At 50.4% G+C, this 15001-nt stretch overlaps 1 protein-coding gene across 2 annotated transcripts in view; it reads right to left on the bottom strand.

Annotated features, from left to right (window-relative positions):
* Positions 1-233: 233 nt before the first annotated feature.
* chek1 (checkpoint kinase 1) overlaps positions 234-15001 on the bottom strand; it is a 40229-nt gene continuing 25461 nt past the window's right edge. For both annotated transcript variants that reach the window (XM_014129921.3, XM_045690328.2), the window contains exons 12-13: positions 1069-1170; positions 234-908 (exon numbers count right to left, since the gene is read on the bottom strand). In XM_014129921.3, coding sequence (XP_013985396.1) covers positions 813-908; positions 1069-1170 — 198 coding nt within the window. In that variant the 3' untranslated portion in view covers positions 234-812. The remainder of the gene's footprint in view (positions 909-1068; positions 1171-15001) is intronic.

The raw sequence follows: 15001 nt of genomic DNA, 5'->3' as shown, positions 1-15001 counted from the left end.
AATGCTGTTATCAAGGTAATTTCCTTAGTATGTGATGTCAGAGTTCAGCATGTGGGAGAAGTCGAGGCTCAGAGATGATAGACGAGTTTCCCACTAGTAATTATCAGTTGGAAGGGCGTGCAAGTGGATTTTTCCAAGTCATGTGCTGGTATTTACCAATATAAGAGATGGTGTGAATGCAGCCTAAGCACCTTCTGTCTGTTCTGCCTTCCAGGTTGAAATAAGAACTGTACTTTATCACAACTTATTTTATTTGATACACAATAAGGGTTACACACCAACACGAGAGAGACAGAGACCTACACCGAGAGACATTTCCTGAATTGATGTGATAATAATAAAGTACAGATGTGTTTATAACATTGTGCACCTTGAAACTACTAGTGTGATGGCCGTAGTTATATTGGCCCGTTGACAATCACCCATATTAGCACACTTCATTTCAAAACTTGACATTTCTCTAGTAAAGGCTACTGATCATAAATAATTTCAGCAAAATGCCTGTGATAAGTGATCAATATGGTCGGTGAGGATCATTTTCTGTTTATGGTCCCAGCTACTGCAACTACACACACCATGTGTGTTACTATCCTTGTGGGGACCTGAAATGTATTTCATTCAAAATCCTTTTCCCTTAGCTTAAAATGGTCTATCCTCATGGGGACCTGGGAAATGTACCCGCGAAGGAGATTTTTCCTTGTTTTACTATCCTGGTGGGGACTTTTGGTGGATTTCCGGTACGCATGAGGATGGTAAAACACGCCGCCTGATGTCTTCTGGTGTGTGTGTTCCTTGACGCAGATGGCATCTGATCATGTGACAGGAAGTGGTATTCTCTGGGTGCTGATGATGTCACTTAGCTTCTGTTTGATCTTCAGGAAGAGACGCTTAAACTCCAGACCATCGCCCTGTAACACACACACACACACACCCTATCAGTATCCATGAAGTGATGCAGGATACTGCAAAGACAGTCAGATATAGTCAACTGAGTGCATTTACAGTTGTATTACACACACACACACACACACACACACACACACACACACACACGTCCGTATCTCCTACCTTGGATAGTCTGAAGTCAAGTAAAACTCTCTCGTCCAGCTCCATGAGATGAACCTTAAATATCAACTTATTGTTCCGTCTATCCAGAGTACTGACGGTTACCTGGGAAACACAGACATGCAACAGGGGTTAAAGGGGCGTGCACCTGGTTAGATAACATGTAACTGGTGGGATCTGAACTAGGGCGGGGTCACATGGCCGACACGTCATATAACTGGTGGGATCTGAACTAGGGCGGGGCCACATGGCCGACACGTCATATAACTGGTGGGATCTGAACTAGGGCGGGGCCAATATGGCCGACATGTCATATAACTGGTGGGATATGAACTAGGGCGGGGCCACATGGCCGACATGTCATATAACTGGTGGGATATGAACTAGGGCGGGGCCAATATGGCTGACATGTCATATAACTGGTGGGATATGAACTAGGGCGGGGCCACATGGCCGACATGTCATATAACTGGTGGGATATGAACTAGGGCGGGGCCACATGGCCGACATGTCATATAACTGGTGGGATATGAACTAGGGCGGGGCCAATATGGCCGACATGTCATATAACTGGTGGGATATGAACTAGGGCGGGGCCAATATGGCCAACATGTCATATAACTGGTGGGATATGAACTAGGGCAGGGCCAATATGGCCGACATGTCATATAACTGGTGGGATATGAACTAGGGCGGGGCCACATGGCCGACATGTCATATAACTGGTGGGATATGAACTAGGGCGGGGCCACATAGCCAACATGTCATATAACTGGTGGGATCTGAACTAGGGCGGGGCCAATATGGCCGACATGTCATATAACTGGTGGGATATGAACTAGGGCGGGGCCAATATGGCCGACATGTCATATAACTGGTGGGATATGAACTTGCAACCAGAAAATGGTGGAGTGATTTCTGCATAATGCATCTTTAAATCACTGTCACAACATTTGGAATAATTTCGGTAGTTATTCTGCCTATTTACTGGAGAGTCATGCGAGAGCGCAGGAATATCAAACACGAGGAACTATGTTTTCATTTTTTATGGTAGATGCTCGGGAAAACTAAAAGTCAGGTCAGTTAAGGGACATGCTTTTATCTCCATCTCTTCATTCAAAGACTCAATCATGGACACTCTTACTGACCGCTGTGGCTGCTTCGCGTGATGTATTGTCGTCTCTACCTTCTTGCCCTTCGTTCTGTTGTCTGAGCCCAATAATGTTTGTTCCATGTTCTGTGCTGCTACCATGTGGTGGTGCTGCCATGCTGTGTTGTCGTGGTGCTGCCATGCTGTGTTGTCGTGGTGCTGCCATGCTGTGTTGTCGTGGTGCTGCCATGCTGTGTTGTCGTGGTGCTGCCATGCTGTGCTGCCATGCTTTGTTGTGGTCTCAGACCTCTATGTTGTGTTGTGGTGTATCTTGTCGTGATGTGTGTTTTGTCCTGTATTTTTAATCCCAGCCCCAGCAAGAGGCCTTTTGGTAGGCTGTCATTGTAAATAAGAATTTGTTCTTAACCGACTTGCCTAGTTAAATAAAGATTAAATAACATTTAAAAAAAAAAAAAAGCTTTGCGTTCAATGTTGGATTGCCCTCACTGCTGCTCGATCAGCCTACTTTTCAGACCTGATTGAGGAGAATAAAAACAAACCAAAACATTTATTTTTGACAGTCTCAAAGCTAACTAAAAAGCAGCATTACCCAAGTGAGGATGGCCTTCACTTCAGCAGTGATGAATTCATGAACTTCTTTGACAAAAAGATCATGATCATTAGAAAGCAAATTACAGACTCCTCTTTGAATCTGCGTATTTCTCCAAAACTCAGTTGTCCTGATTCTGCACAGAACTGCCAGGACCTAGAATCAATGGTGACGTTCAAGATTTTTTATCCTGTATTTCGACACATTCACGAAAATAGTCACGGCCTCTAAACCTTGCAGCTGCCTACTGGACCCTATTCCAACTAAACTACTGAAAGAGCTGCTTCCTGTTTTTGGCCCTCCTATGTTGAACATAGGGCTGACCCCATTTAATCAACTGGCCAATTGTTTGGTCGATAGGCTGTTGGTCGACCGAGATATCTTTAGTCGAGCAGTCGCATAAAAAAAATACAAAATAATTCATGGGGCACAAAACACTTATCTGATTTGCACTTGTTTCAGTGGACTAATTAATCCATTGTGGGGGCCACTGATTCCGTGAGCATCAAACCTCATGCAACGGCAAAATGTCGGACAGAGCAATTTCACAGATGCGGCTGTTTTTAATCTTTGCTAATTCTTCTTCATTAAAACAGCCTGGTATTATTTATTTAGTGTTTACACTGTTCGACACGGGCAAAAAACATATCGTAATCTACCACCACCTGTTTGTCACACATATGCACGCAGCGCTTGCTCATGCAACTTCCTTTTTCCTGATCTCCTCATTGTTATTTACATTTATTATCATCATTTTAATAATCAGTAATGTCGTTATCATTAGTAGGCTCTGTATAGTATCCTTGTATAACCACCATGGAGCTGTAGGCCTAAGAGCGCATCCTGTTTAGTCTTAATACCGTAACTTACTTAGGCCTATATTTCAATATATAGGCTACTTTTATCCATCACTCATTCGTTCATGCCATCACAGCGCATACGAGACATTCATGCTTTGAAATGCAATCAAGCATTTTGGTTTAAATAACAAAGGGAGCTTTGAACAATTAGGCTAAACAATAAATAAAACGCAATTCACTAATGCATGCAACCGTTTTTAGTCTGCTGTAATAAAGGCTTTATATATTCCTTTTTTCCGTTAAAACAGACTCTGGTACACTTGTTAACCCTGTTCTAAATTGTTAGATTGCAATATTTTTTTTTTAAAACAGCAACTGTGTGGCACACAATACTCACAACGCTTGCTCCTATACCCTCCGGTGTCTTCATCTCCTTATAGCAGCCTTGTAAAACCAGCATGGAGCTGGAGGCCTGCTCCTATACCCTCCTTTGGGTTAGGGTTAACCTAACCACCATGGAGCTGCTCCTACACCCTCCTTTGGGTTAGGGTTAACCTAACCACCATGGAGCTGCAGGCCTGCTCCTACACCCTCCTTTGGGTTAGGGTTAACCTAACCACCATGGAGCTGGAGGCCTGCTCCTACACCCTCCTTTGGGTTAGGGTTAACCTAACCACCATGGAGCTGCTCCTACACCCTCCTTTGGGTTAGGGTTAACCTGACCACCATGGAGCTGCTCCTACACCCTCCTTTGGGTTAGGGTTAACCTAACCACCATGGAGCTGCTCCTACACCCTCCTTTGGGTTAGGGTTAACCTAACCACCATGGAGCTGCTCCTACACCCTCCTTTGGGTTAGGGTTAACCTAACCACCATGGAGCTGCTCCTACACCCTCCTTTGGGTTAGGGTTAACCTAACCACCATGGAGCTGCTCCTACACCCTCCTTTGGGTTAGGGTTAACCTAACCACCATGGAGCTGCAGGCCTGCTCCTACACCCTCCTTTGGGTTAGGGTTAACCTAACCACCATGGAGCTGGAGGCCTGCTCCTACACCCTCCTTTGGGTTAGGGTTAACCTAACCACCATGGAGCTGCTCCTACACCCTCCTTTGGGTTAGGGTTAACCTAACCACCATGGAGCTGCTCCTACACCCTCCTTTGGGTTAGGGTTAACCTAACCACCATGGAGCTGCTCCTACACCCTCCTTTGGGTTAGGGTTAACCTAACCACCATGGAGCTGCTCCTACACCCTCCTTTGGGTTAGGGTTAACCTAACCACCATGGAGCTGGAGGCCTGCTCCTACACCCTCCTTTGGGTTAGGGTTAACCTAACCACCATGGAGCTGCTCCTACACCCTCCTTTGGGTTAGGGTTAACCTAACCACCATGGAGCTGCTCCTACACCCTCCTTTGGGTTAGGGTTAACCTAACCACCATGGAGCTGGAGGCCTGCTCCTACACCCTCCTTTGGGTTAGGGTTAACCTAACCACCATGGAGCTGCTCCTACACCCTCCTTTGGGTTAGGGTTAACCTAACCACCATGGAGCTGCAGGCCTGCTCCTATACCCTCCTTTGGGTTAGGGTTAACCTAACCACCATGGAGCTGCTCCTACACCCTCCTTTGGGTTAGGGTTAACCTAACCACCATGGAGCTGGAGGCCTGCTCCTACACCCTCCTTTGGGTTAGGGTTAACCTAACCACCATGGAGCTGCTCCTACACCCTCCTTTGGGTTAGGGTTAACCTAACCACCATGGAGCTGCTCCTACACCCTCCTTTGGGTTAGGGTTAACCTAACCACCATGGAGCTGCTCCTACACCCTCCTTTGGGTTAGGGTTAACCTAACCACCATGGAGCTGGAGGCCTGCTCCTACACCCTCCTTTGGGTTAGGGTTAACCTAACCACCATGGAGCTGGAGGCCTGCTCCTACACCCTCCTTTGGGTTAGGGTTAACCTAACCACCATGGAGCTGCAGGCCTGCTCCTATACCCTCCTTTGGGTTAGGGTTAACCTAACCACCATGGAGCTGGAGGCCTGCTCCTACACCCTCCTTTGGGTTAGGGTTAACCTAACCACCATGGAGCTGGAGGCCTGCTCCTACACCCTCCTTTGGGTTAGGGTTAACCTAACCACCATGGAGCTGCTCCTACACCCTCCTTTGGGTTAGGGTTAACCTAACCACCATGGAGCTGCTCCTACACCCTCCTTTGGGTTAGGGTTAACCTAACCACCATGGAGCTGGAGGCCTGCTCCTACACCCTCCTTTGGGTTAGGGTTAACCTAACCACCATGGAGCTGCTCCTACACCCTCCTTTGGGTTAGGGTTAACCTAACCACCATGGAGCTGCAGGCCTGCTCCTATACCCTCCTTTGGGTTAGGGTTAACCTAACCACCATGGAGCTGCTCCTACACCCTCCTTTGGGTTAGGGTTAACCTAACCACCATGGAGCTGGAGGCCTGCTCCTACACCCTCCTTTGGGTTAGGGTTAACCTAACCACCATGGAGCTGCTCCTACACCCTCCTTTGGGTTAGGGTTAACCTAACCACCATGGAGCTGCTCCTACACCCTCCTTTGGGTTAGGGTTAACCTAACCACCATGGAGCTGCTCCTACACCCTCCTTTGGGTTAGGGTTAACCTAACCACCATGGAGCTGGAGGCCTGCTCCTACACCCTCCTTTGGGTTAGGGTTAACCTAACCACCATGGAGCTGCAGGCCTGCTCCTATACCCTCCTTTGGGTTAGGGTTAACCTAACCACCATGGAGCTGCTCCTACACCCTCCTTTGGGTTAGGGTTAACCTAACCACCATGGAGCTGCAGGCCTGCTCCTACACCCTCCTTTGGGTTAGGGTTAACCTAACCACCATGGAGCTGGAGGCCTGCTCCTACACCCTCCTTTGGGTTAGGGTTAACCTAACCACCATGGAGCTGCTCCTACACCCTCCTTTGGGTTAGGGTTAACCTAACCACCATGGAGCTGGAGGCCTGCTCCTACACCCTCCTTTGGGTTAGGGTTAACCTAACCACCATGGAGCTGCTCCTACACCCTCCTTTGGGTTAGGGTTAACCTAACCACCATGGAGCTGGAGGCCTGCTCCTATACCCTCCTTTGGGTTAGGGTTAACCTAACCACCATGGAGCTGCTCCTACACCCTCCTTTGGGTTAGGGTTAACCTAACCACCATGGAGCTGCTCCTACACCCTCCTTTGGGTTAGGGTTAACCAAACCATGGAGCTGGAGGCCTGCTCCTACACCCTCCTTTGGGTTAGGGTTAACCTAACCACCATGGAGCTGCTCCTATACCCTCCTTTGGGTTAGGGTTAACCTGACCACCATGGAGCTGGAGGCCTGGGTTAACCTGACTTCCCCTCCTGAGCAACCAGTAAACATTAGCCCGTTTCAAGTTTCTTTTTCGCGTCCTCCACATCCATTTTGCTGTAACATGTTACTGGGCTCGGAGTTTGTTATAACCAATTTATTGATGTGATCATGATAGGCTATAGGTCAGGCCCTATTGGGCACATGCATGTGATTCTTACAGGTTTCCAATAAAGAGAGCGAGGGGAGAGGGAATGTTTTTCCTAAACAAATTAGGGATTTCGGTAACAGAACTTCTCAGTAAGAAACTCAATGGCTGAGGCTGCTGCGAACACTAGCCGCGCTGAGGCTGCTGCGAACACTAGCCGCGCTGAGGCTGCTGCGAACACTAGCCGCGCTGAGGCTGCTGCGAACACTAGCCGCGCTGAGGCTGCTGCGAACACTAGCCGCGCTGAGGCTGCTGCGAACACTAGCCGCGCTGAGGCTGCTGCGAACACTAGCCGCGCTGAGGCTGCTACGAACACTAGCCGCGCTGAGGCTGCTACAAACACTAGCCGCGCTGAGGCTGCTACAAACACTAGCCGCGCTGAGGCTGCTGAGGCTGCTACAAACACTAGCCGCGCTGAGGCTGCTACAAACACTAGCCGCGCTGAGGCTGCTACGAACACTAGCCGCGCTGAGGCTGCTGCGAACACTAGCCGCGCTGAGGCTGCTGCGAACACTAGCCGCGCTGAGGCTGCTGCGAACACTAGCCGCGCTGAGGCTGCTGCGAACACTAGCCGCGCTGAGGCTGCTGCGAACACTAGCCGCGCTGAGGCTGCTGCGATCACCAGCCGCGCTGAGGCTGCTGCGATCACCAGCCGCGCTGAGGCTGCTGCGAACACCATCCGCGCTGAGGCTGCTACGAACACCAGCCGCGCTGAGGCTGCTACGAACACTAGCCGCGCTGAGGCTGCTACAAACACTAGCCGCGCTGAGGCTGCTACAAACACTAGCCGCGCTGAGGCTGCTACAAACACTAGCCGCGCTGAGGCTGCTACAAACACTAGCCGCGCTGAGGCTGCTACAAACACTAGCCGCGCTGAGGCTGCTACAAACACTAGCCGCGCTGAGGCTGCTACAAACACTAGCCGCGCTGAGGCTGCTGCGAACACTAGCCGCGCTGAGGCTGCTGCGAACACTAGCCGCGCTGAGGCTGCTGCGAACACTAGCCGCGCTGAGGCTGCTGCGAACACTAGCCGCGCTGAGGCTGCTGCGATCACCAGCCGCGCTGCCTTTTCGCTGCAGTAGGGGGAGCGAGACAACGTGTGCCAATCACACTCGCTGTCATTTTCTTTTTAACCCAGTGTGACCATCAGGCTCTTTGAGTAATTTGTGTCTTAATTATTTAATAAAACAGTGTGCTTAAAGCATCAGACAAGCTCAGTGCAGATGTAGTGATTTATTTTCAAACACATTAGGTGTGTGTCTATATAAGGAAAATCACGGTTAAACATTTAGACTAATTGATTGGTCGAAAGAAAAGGATGACACTCTGTCTACCATAGCACTGAGACCCCTCTACCATAGCACTGAGACCCCTCTACCATAGCACTGAGACCCCTCTACCATAGCACTGAGACCCCTCTACCATAGCACTGAGACCCCTCTACCATAGTACTGAGACCCCTCTACCATAGCACTGAGACCCCTCTACCATAGTCCTGAGACCCCTCTACCATAGCACTGAGACCCCTCTACCGCAGCACTGAGACCCCTCTACCATAGTACTGAGACCCCTCTACCATAGCACTGAGACCATAGCACTGAGACCCCTCTACCATAGCACTGAGACCCCTCTACCATAGCACTGAGACCCCTCTACCACAGCACTGAGACCCCTCTACCACAGCACTGAGACCCCTCTACCACAGCACTGAGACCCCTCTACCACAGCACTGAGACCCCTCTACCATAGCACCGAGACCCCTCTACCATAGCACTGAGACCCCTCTAGCATAGCACTGAGACCCCTCTACCATAGCACTGAGACCCCTCTACCATAGTACTGAGACCCCTCTACCACAGCACTGAGACCCCTCTACCATAGCACTGAGACCCCTCTACCACAGCACTGAGACCCCTCTACCATAGCACTGAGACCCCTCTACCATAGTACTGAGACCATAGCACTGAGACCCCTCTACCATAGCCCTGAGACCCCTCTACCATAGCACTGAGACCCCTCTACCATAGCACTGAGACCATAGCACTGAGACCCCTCTACCATAGTCCTGAGACCCCTCTACCATAGCACTGAGACCCCTCTACCATAGCACTGAGACCCCTCTACCATAGCACTGAGACCCCTCTACCACAGCACTGAGACCCCTCTACCATAGCACTGAGACCATAGCACTGAGACCCCTCTACCATAGCACTGAGACCCCTCTACCATAGTACTGAGACCCCTCTACCATAGCACTGAGACCCCTCTAGCATAGCACTGAGACCCCTCTACCATAGCACTGAGACCCCTCTACCATAGCACTGAGACCCCTCTACCATAGCACTGAGACCCCTCTACCACAGCACTGAGACCCCTCTACCACAGCACTGAGACCCCTCTACCATAGCACTGAGACCATAGTACTGAGACCCCTCTACCATAGCACTGAGACCATAGTACTGAGACCCCTCTACCATAGCACTGAGACCCCTCTACCATAGCACTGAGACCCCTCTACCATAGTACTGAGACCCCTCTACCATAGCACTGAGACCCCTCTACCATAGCACTGAGACCCCTCTACCATAGTACTGAGACCCCTCTACCATAGCACTGAGACCCCTCTACCATAGCACTGAGACCCCTCTACCACAGCACTGAGACCCCTCTACCATAGCACTGAGACCCCTCTACCACAGCACTGAGACCCCTCTACCATAGCACTGAGACCCCTCTACCATAGCACTGAGACCCCTCTACCATAGTACTGAGACCCCTCTACCATAGCACTGAGACCCCTCTACCATAGCACTGAGACCCCTCTACCATAGTACTGAGACCCCTCTACCATAGTACTGAGACCCCTCTACCACAGCACTGAGACCCCTCTACCATAGCACTGAGACCCCTCTACCATAGCACTGAGACCCCTCTACCATAGCACTGAGACCATAGCACTGAGACCCCTCTACCATAGTCCTGAGACCCCTCTACCATAGCACTGAGACCCCTCTACCATAGCACTGAGACCCCTCTACCATAGCACTGAGACCCCTCTACCATAGCACTGAGACCCCTCTACCATAGCACTGAGACCCCTCTACCATAGCACTGAGACCCCTCTACCATAGCACTGAGACCATAGCACTGAGACCCCTCTACCATAGCACTGAGACCCCTCTACCATAGTACTGAGACCCCTCTACCATAGCACTGAGACCCCTCTACCATAGCACTGAGACCCCTCTAGCATAGCACTGAGACCCCTCTACCATAGCACTGAGACCCCTCTACCATAGCACTGAGACCCCTCTACCATAGCACTGAGACCCCTCTACCACAGCACTGAGACCCCTCTACCACAGCACTGAGACCCCTCTACCATAGCACTGAGACCATAGTACTGAGACCCCTCTACCATAGCACTGAGACCATAGTACTGAGACCCCTCTACCATAGCACTGAGACCCCTCTACCATAGCACTGAGACCCCTCTACCATAGTACTGAGACCCCTCTACCATAGCACTGAGACCCCTCTACCATAGCACTGAGACCCCTCTACCGCAGCACTGAGACCCCTCTACCACAGCACTGAGACCCCTCTACCACAGCACTGAGACCCCTCTACCACAGCACTGAGACCCCTCTACCACAGCACTGAGACCCCTCTACCATAGCACTGAGACCCCTCTACCATAGCACTGAGACCCCTCTACCATAGTACTGAGACCCCTCTACCATAGTACTGAGACCCCTCTACCATAGCACTGAGACCCCTCTACCATAGCACTGAGACCCCTCTACCATAGTACTGAGACCCCTCTACCACAGCACTGAGACCATAGCACTGAGACCCCTCTACCATAGCACTGAGACCCCTCTACCATAGCACTGAGACCCCTCTACCATAGTACTGAGACCCCTCTACCATAGCACTGAGACCCCTCTACCATAGCACTGAGACCCCTCTACCACAGCACTGAGACCCCTCTACCACAGCACTGAGACCCCTCTACCATAGCACTGAGACCATAGCACTGAGACCCCTCTACCATAGCACTGAGACCCCTCTACCATAGCACTGAGACCCCTCTACCATAGTACTGAGACCCCTCTACCACAGCACTGAGACCCCTCTACCACAGCACTGAGACCCCTCTACCATAGCACTGAGACCCCTCTACCATAGTACTGAGACCCCTCTACCACAGCACTGAGACCCCTCTACCACAGCACTGAGACCCCTCTACCACAGCACTGAGACCCCTCTACCACAGCACTGAGACCCCTCTATCACAGCACTGAGACCCCTCTACCACAGCACTGAGACCCCTCTACCACAGCACTGAGACCCCTCTACCATAGCACTGAGACCCCTCTACCATAGCACTGAGACCCCTCTACCATAGCACTGAGACCCCTCTACCACAGCACTGAGACCCCTCTACCACAGCACTGAGACCCCTCTACCATAGCACTGAGACCCCTCTACCATAGCACTGAGACCCCTCTACCACAGCACTGAGACCCCTCTACCATAGCACTGAGACCCCTCTACCATAGCACTGAGACCCCTCTACCATAGCACTGAGACCCCTCTACCATAGCACTGAGACCCCTCTACCATAGCACTGAGACCCCTCTACCATAGCACTGAGACCCCTCTATCACAGCACTGAGACCCCTCTACCACAGCACTGAGACCCCTCTACCACAGCACTGAGACCCCTCTACCATAGCACTGAGACCCCTCTACCATAGCACTGAGACCCCTCTACCATAGCACTGAGACCCCTCTACCATAGCACTGAGACCCCTCTACCATAGCACTGAGACCCCTCTACCATAGCACTGAGACCCCTCTACCATAGCACTGAGACCCCTCTACCATAGTACTGAGACCCCTCTACCACAGCACTGAGACCCCTCTACCATAGCACTGAGACCCCTCTACCATAGCACTGAGACCCCTCTACCACAGCACTGAGACCCCTCTACCATAGCACTGAGACCCCTCTACCACAGCACTGAGACCCCTCTACCATAGCACTGAGACCCCTCTACCATAGCACTGAGACCCCTCTACCATAGCACTGAGACCCCTCTACCATAGCACTGAGACCATAGCACTGAGACCCCTCTACCATAGCACTGAGACCCCTCTACCATAGTACTGAGACCTCTCTACCATAGCACTGAGACCCCTCTACCATAGCACTGAGACCCCTCTACCATAGTACTGAGACCTCTCTACCATAGTACTGAGACCCCTCTACCACAGCACTGAGACCCCTCTACCATAGCACTGAGACCATAGTACTGAGACCCCTCTACCATAGTACTGAGACCATAGCACTGAGACCCCTCTACCATAGTACTGAGACCCCTCTACCATAGCACTGAGACCTCTACACTGAGACCCCTCTACCATAGCACTGAGACCCCTCTACCATAGCACTGAGACCCCTCTACCATAGCACTGAGACCCCTCTACCATAGTACTGAGACCATAGCACTGAGACCCCTCTACCATAGCACTGAGACCCCTCTACCATAGTACTGAGACCCCTCTACCATAGCACTGAGACCCCTCTACCATAGCACTGAGACCATAGCACTGAGACCCCTCTACCACAGCACTGAGACCCCTCTACCATAGTACTGAGACCCCTCTACCACAGCACTGAGACCCCTCTACCATAGCACTGAGACCATAGCACTGAGACCCCTCTACCACAGTACTGAGACCCCTCTACCATAGCACTGAGACCCCTCTACCATAGCACTGAGACCCCTCTACCACAGCACTGAGACCCCTCTACCACAGCACTGAGACCCCTCTACCATAGCACTGAGACCCCTCTACCATAGCACTGAGACCCCTCTACCATAGCACTGAGACCACTCGTGAAGTTGGTAAATTACTTTCTAATGGCGTCAGACCGAGGCTCTGCGTCTGTCCTCGTGCTCCTAGACCATAGTGCTGCTTTTGACGCCATTGATCACCACATTCTTTTGGAGAGATTGGAAACCCAAATTGGTCTACAAGGACAAGGTCTTCCCTGGTTCAGATCTCATCTGTCGGAAAGAGAATAAAATGAAGGTAACCTACCTACATGATTACCGCCCCGTAGCACTCATGTTGAAAGACAAGAAGTACATTGAAAGGCTGGCCATGGCTCGTATCAACACCATCATCCCGGAAACCCTTCACCCACTCCAATTCGCATACCGCCCCAACAGATCCAAAGGATGACGCAATCTCAATAGCACTCCACACTTCCCTTTCACACCTGGACAGAAGGAACACCTATGTGAGAATGATGTTCATTGGCTACAGCTCAGCGTTCAACACCATAGTACCCTCCAAGCTCATCATCAAGCTTGAGACCCTGGGTCTCAACCACGCCCTGCGCAACTGGGTCCTGGACTTCCTGACGGGCCGCCCCCAGGTGGTGAAGGTAGGAAACAACATCTCCACCCCGCTGATCCTCAACACTGGGGCCCCCCAGGGGTGCGTGCTCAGCCCTCTCCTGTACTCCCTGTTCACCCACGACTGCGCGGCCATGCACGCCTCCAACTCAATTAAGTTTGCAGACAACAGCAGTGGGCTTGATTACCAACAACAACGAGACAGCCTACAGGGAGGAGGTGAGGGCCCTCGGCGTGTGGTGTCCGGAAAACAACATCTCACTCAACGTCAACAAAACAAAGGAGATGATCGTGGACTTCAGGAAACAGCAGAAGGAGCAGCCCACCTATCCACATCGACGGGTCAGTAGTGGAAAAGGTGGAAAGTTAAGTTCCTCGGCGTACACATCACAGACAAACTGAAATGGTCCACCCACACAGACAGTATGGTGAAGGCAGCGCAAACAGCTTCTATCTCAAGGCCATCAGACTGTTAAACAGCCATCGCTAACACAGAGAGGCTGCTGCCTACATACTGACTCGAATCATTGGCCACTTTAACAAATGGAGTCACTAGTCACTTTAATAATGTTTACATATCTTGTATTACTCATCTCATATGTAAATACTTTATACCATCTATTGCATCTTGCCTATGCTGCTCTGTCATTGCTCATCCATTATATTGTTATTCCATTCATTTACTTGTTTGTGTGCATTAGGTAGTTGTTAGATTACATGTCAGATATTGCTGTACTGTCGGAACTAGAAGCGCAAGCATTTCGCTACACTCGCATTAACATCTGCTAACCATGTGTATGTGACCAAATAACATTTGATTTGATTGATGATGCTTCACTCGCAGTTGTAACCCATATTACCGGCTCTACATTTCATTATATTGCAGTTGGATGCATCTCCATTGGCGGGCCGCATTTTACATTCATAAACCAACATTTTAGCGTTTATAAAAAATGTCTTTACAGGGTTACATATTAATTTCTAGGACACAACCGATGCTTCAGAAGGGTAGCTATAATCAATATAGGCTGCATCCCTCAAATATCTTCTGGTGCTCCGAACTCTTATTGTTCAATATAGGCTGCATCCCTCAAATATCTTCTGGTGCTCCGAACTCTTATTGTTCAATATAGGCTGCATCCCTCAAATATCTTCTGGTGCTCCGAACTCTTATTGTTCAATATAGGCTGCATCCCTCATATCTTCTGGTGCTCCGAACTCTTATTGTTCAATATAGGCTGCATCCCTCAAATATCTTCTGGTGCTCCGAACTCTTATTGTTCTCATAACTTCTGTGAATTGGGAGCACCAATGCTACCAACAAAATGTTTTAATTTAGAGTTGTGCCGAGTCGGACAAAACTAGTATTTGGTGCAGGTGTATTTGAAAAGGTGTGTGTGTAATGTAAAAATGGTTGGTGCATGTATGTCTACCTGGTTGGTGCAGGTGTGTCTGAAGGGGTGTGTGT

The sequence above is a fragment of the Salmo salar genome, chromosome 11 (genome assembly GCF_965601325.2).
Source record: "Salmo salar chromosome 11, fSalSal1, whole genome shotgun sequence".
Taxonomy (NCBI): Eukaryota; Metazoa; Chordata; class Actinopteri; order Salmoniformes; family Salmonidae; genus Salmo; species Salmo salar.
The sequence above is the reverse complement of the archived record's forward strand: the minus strand, read 5'-3'. Positions and strand labels throughout refer to the sequence as shown.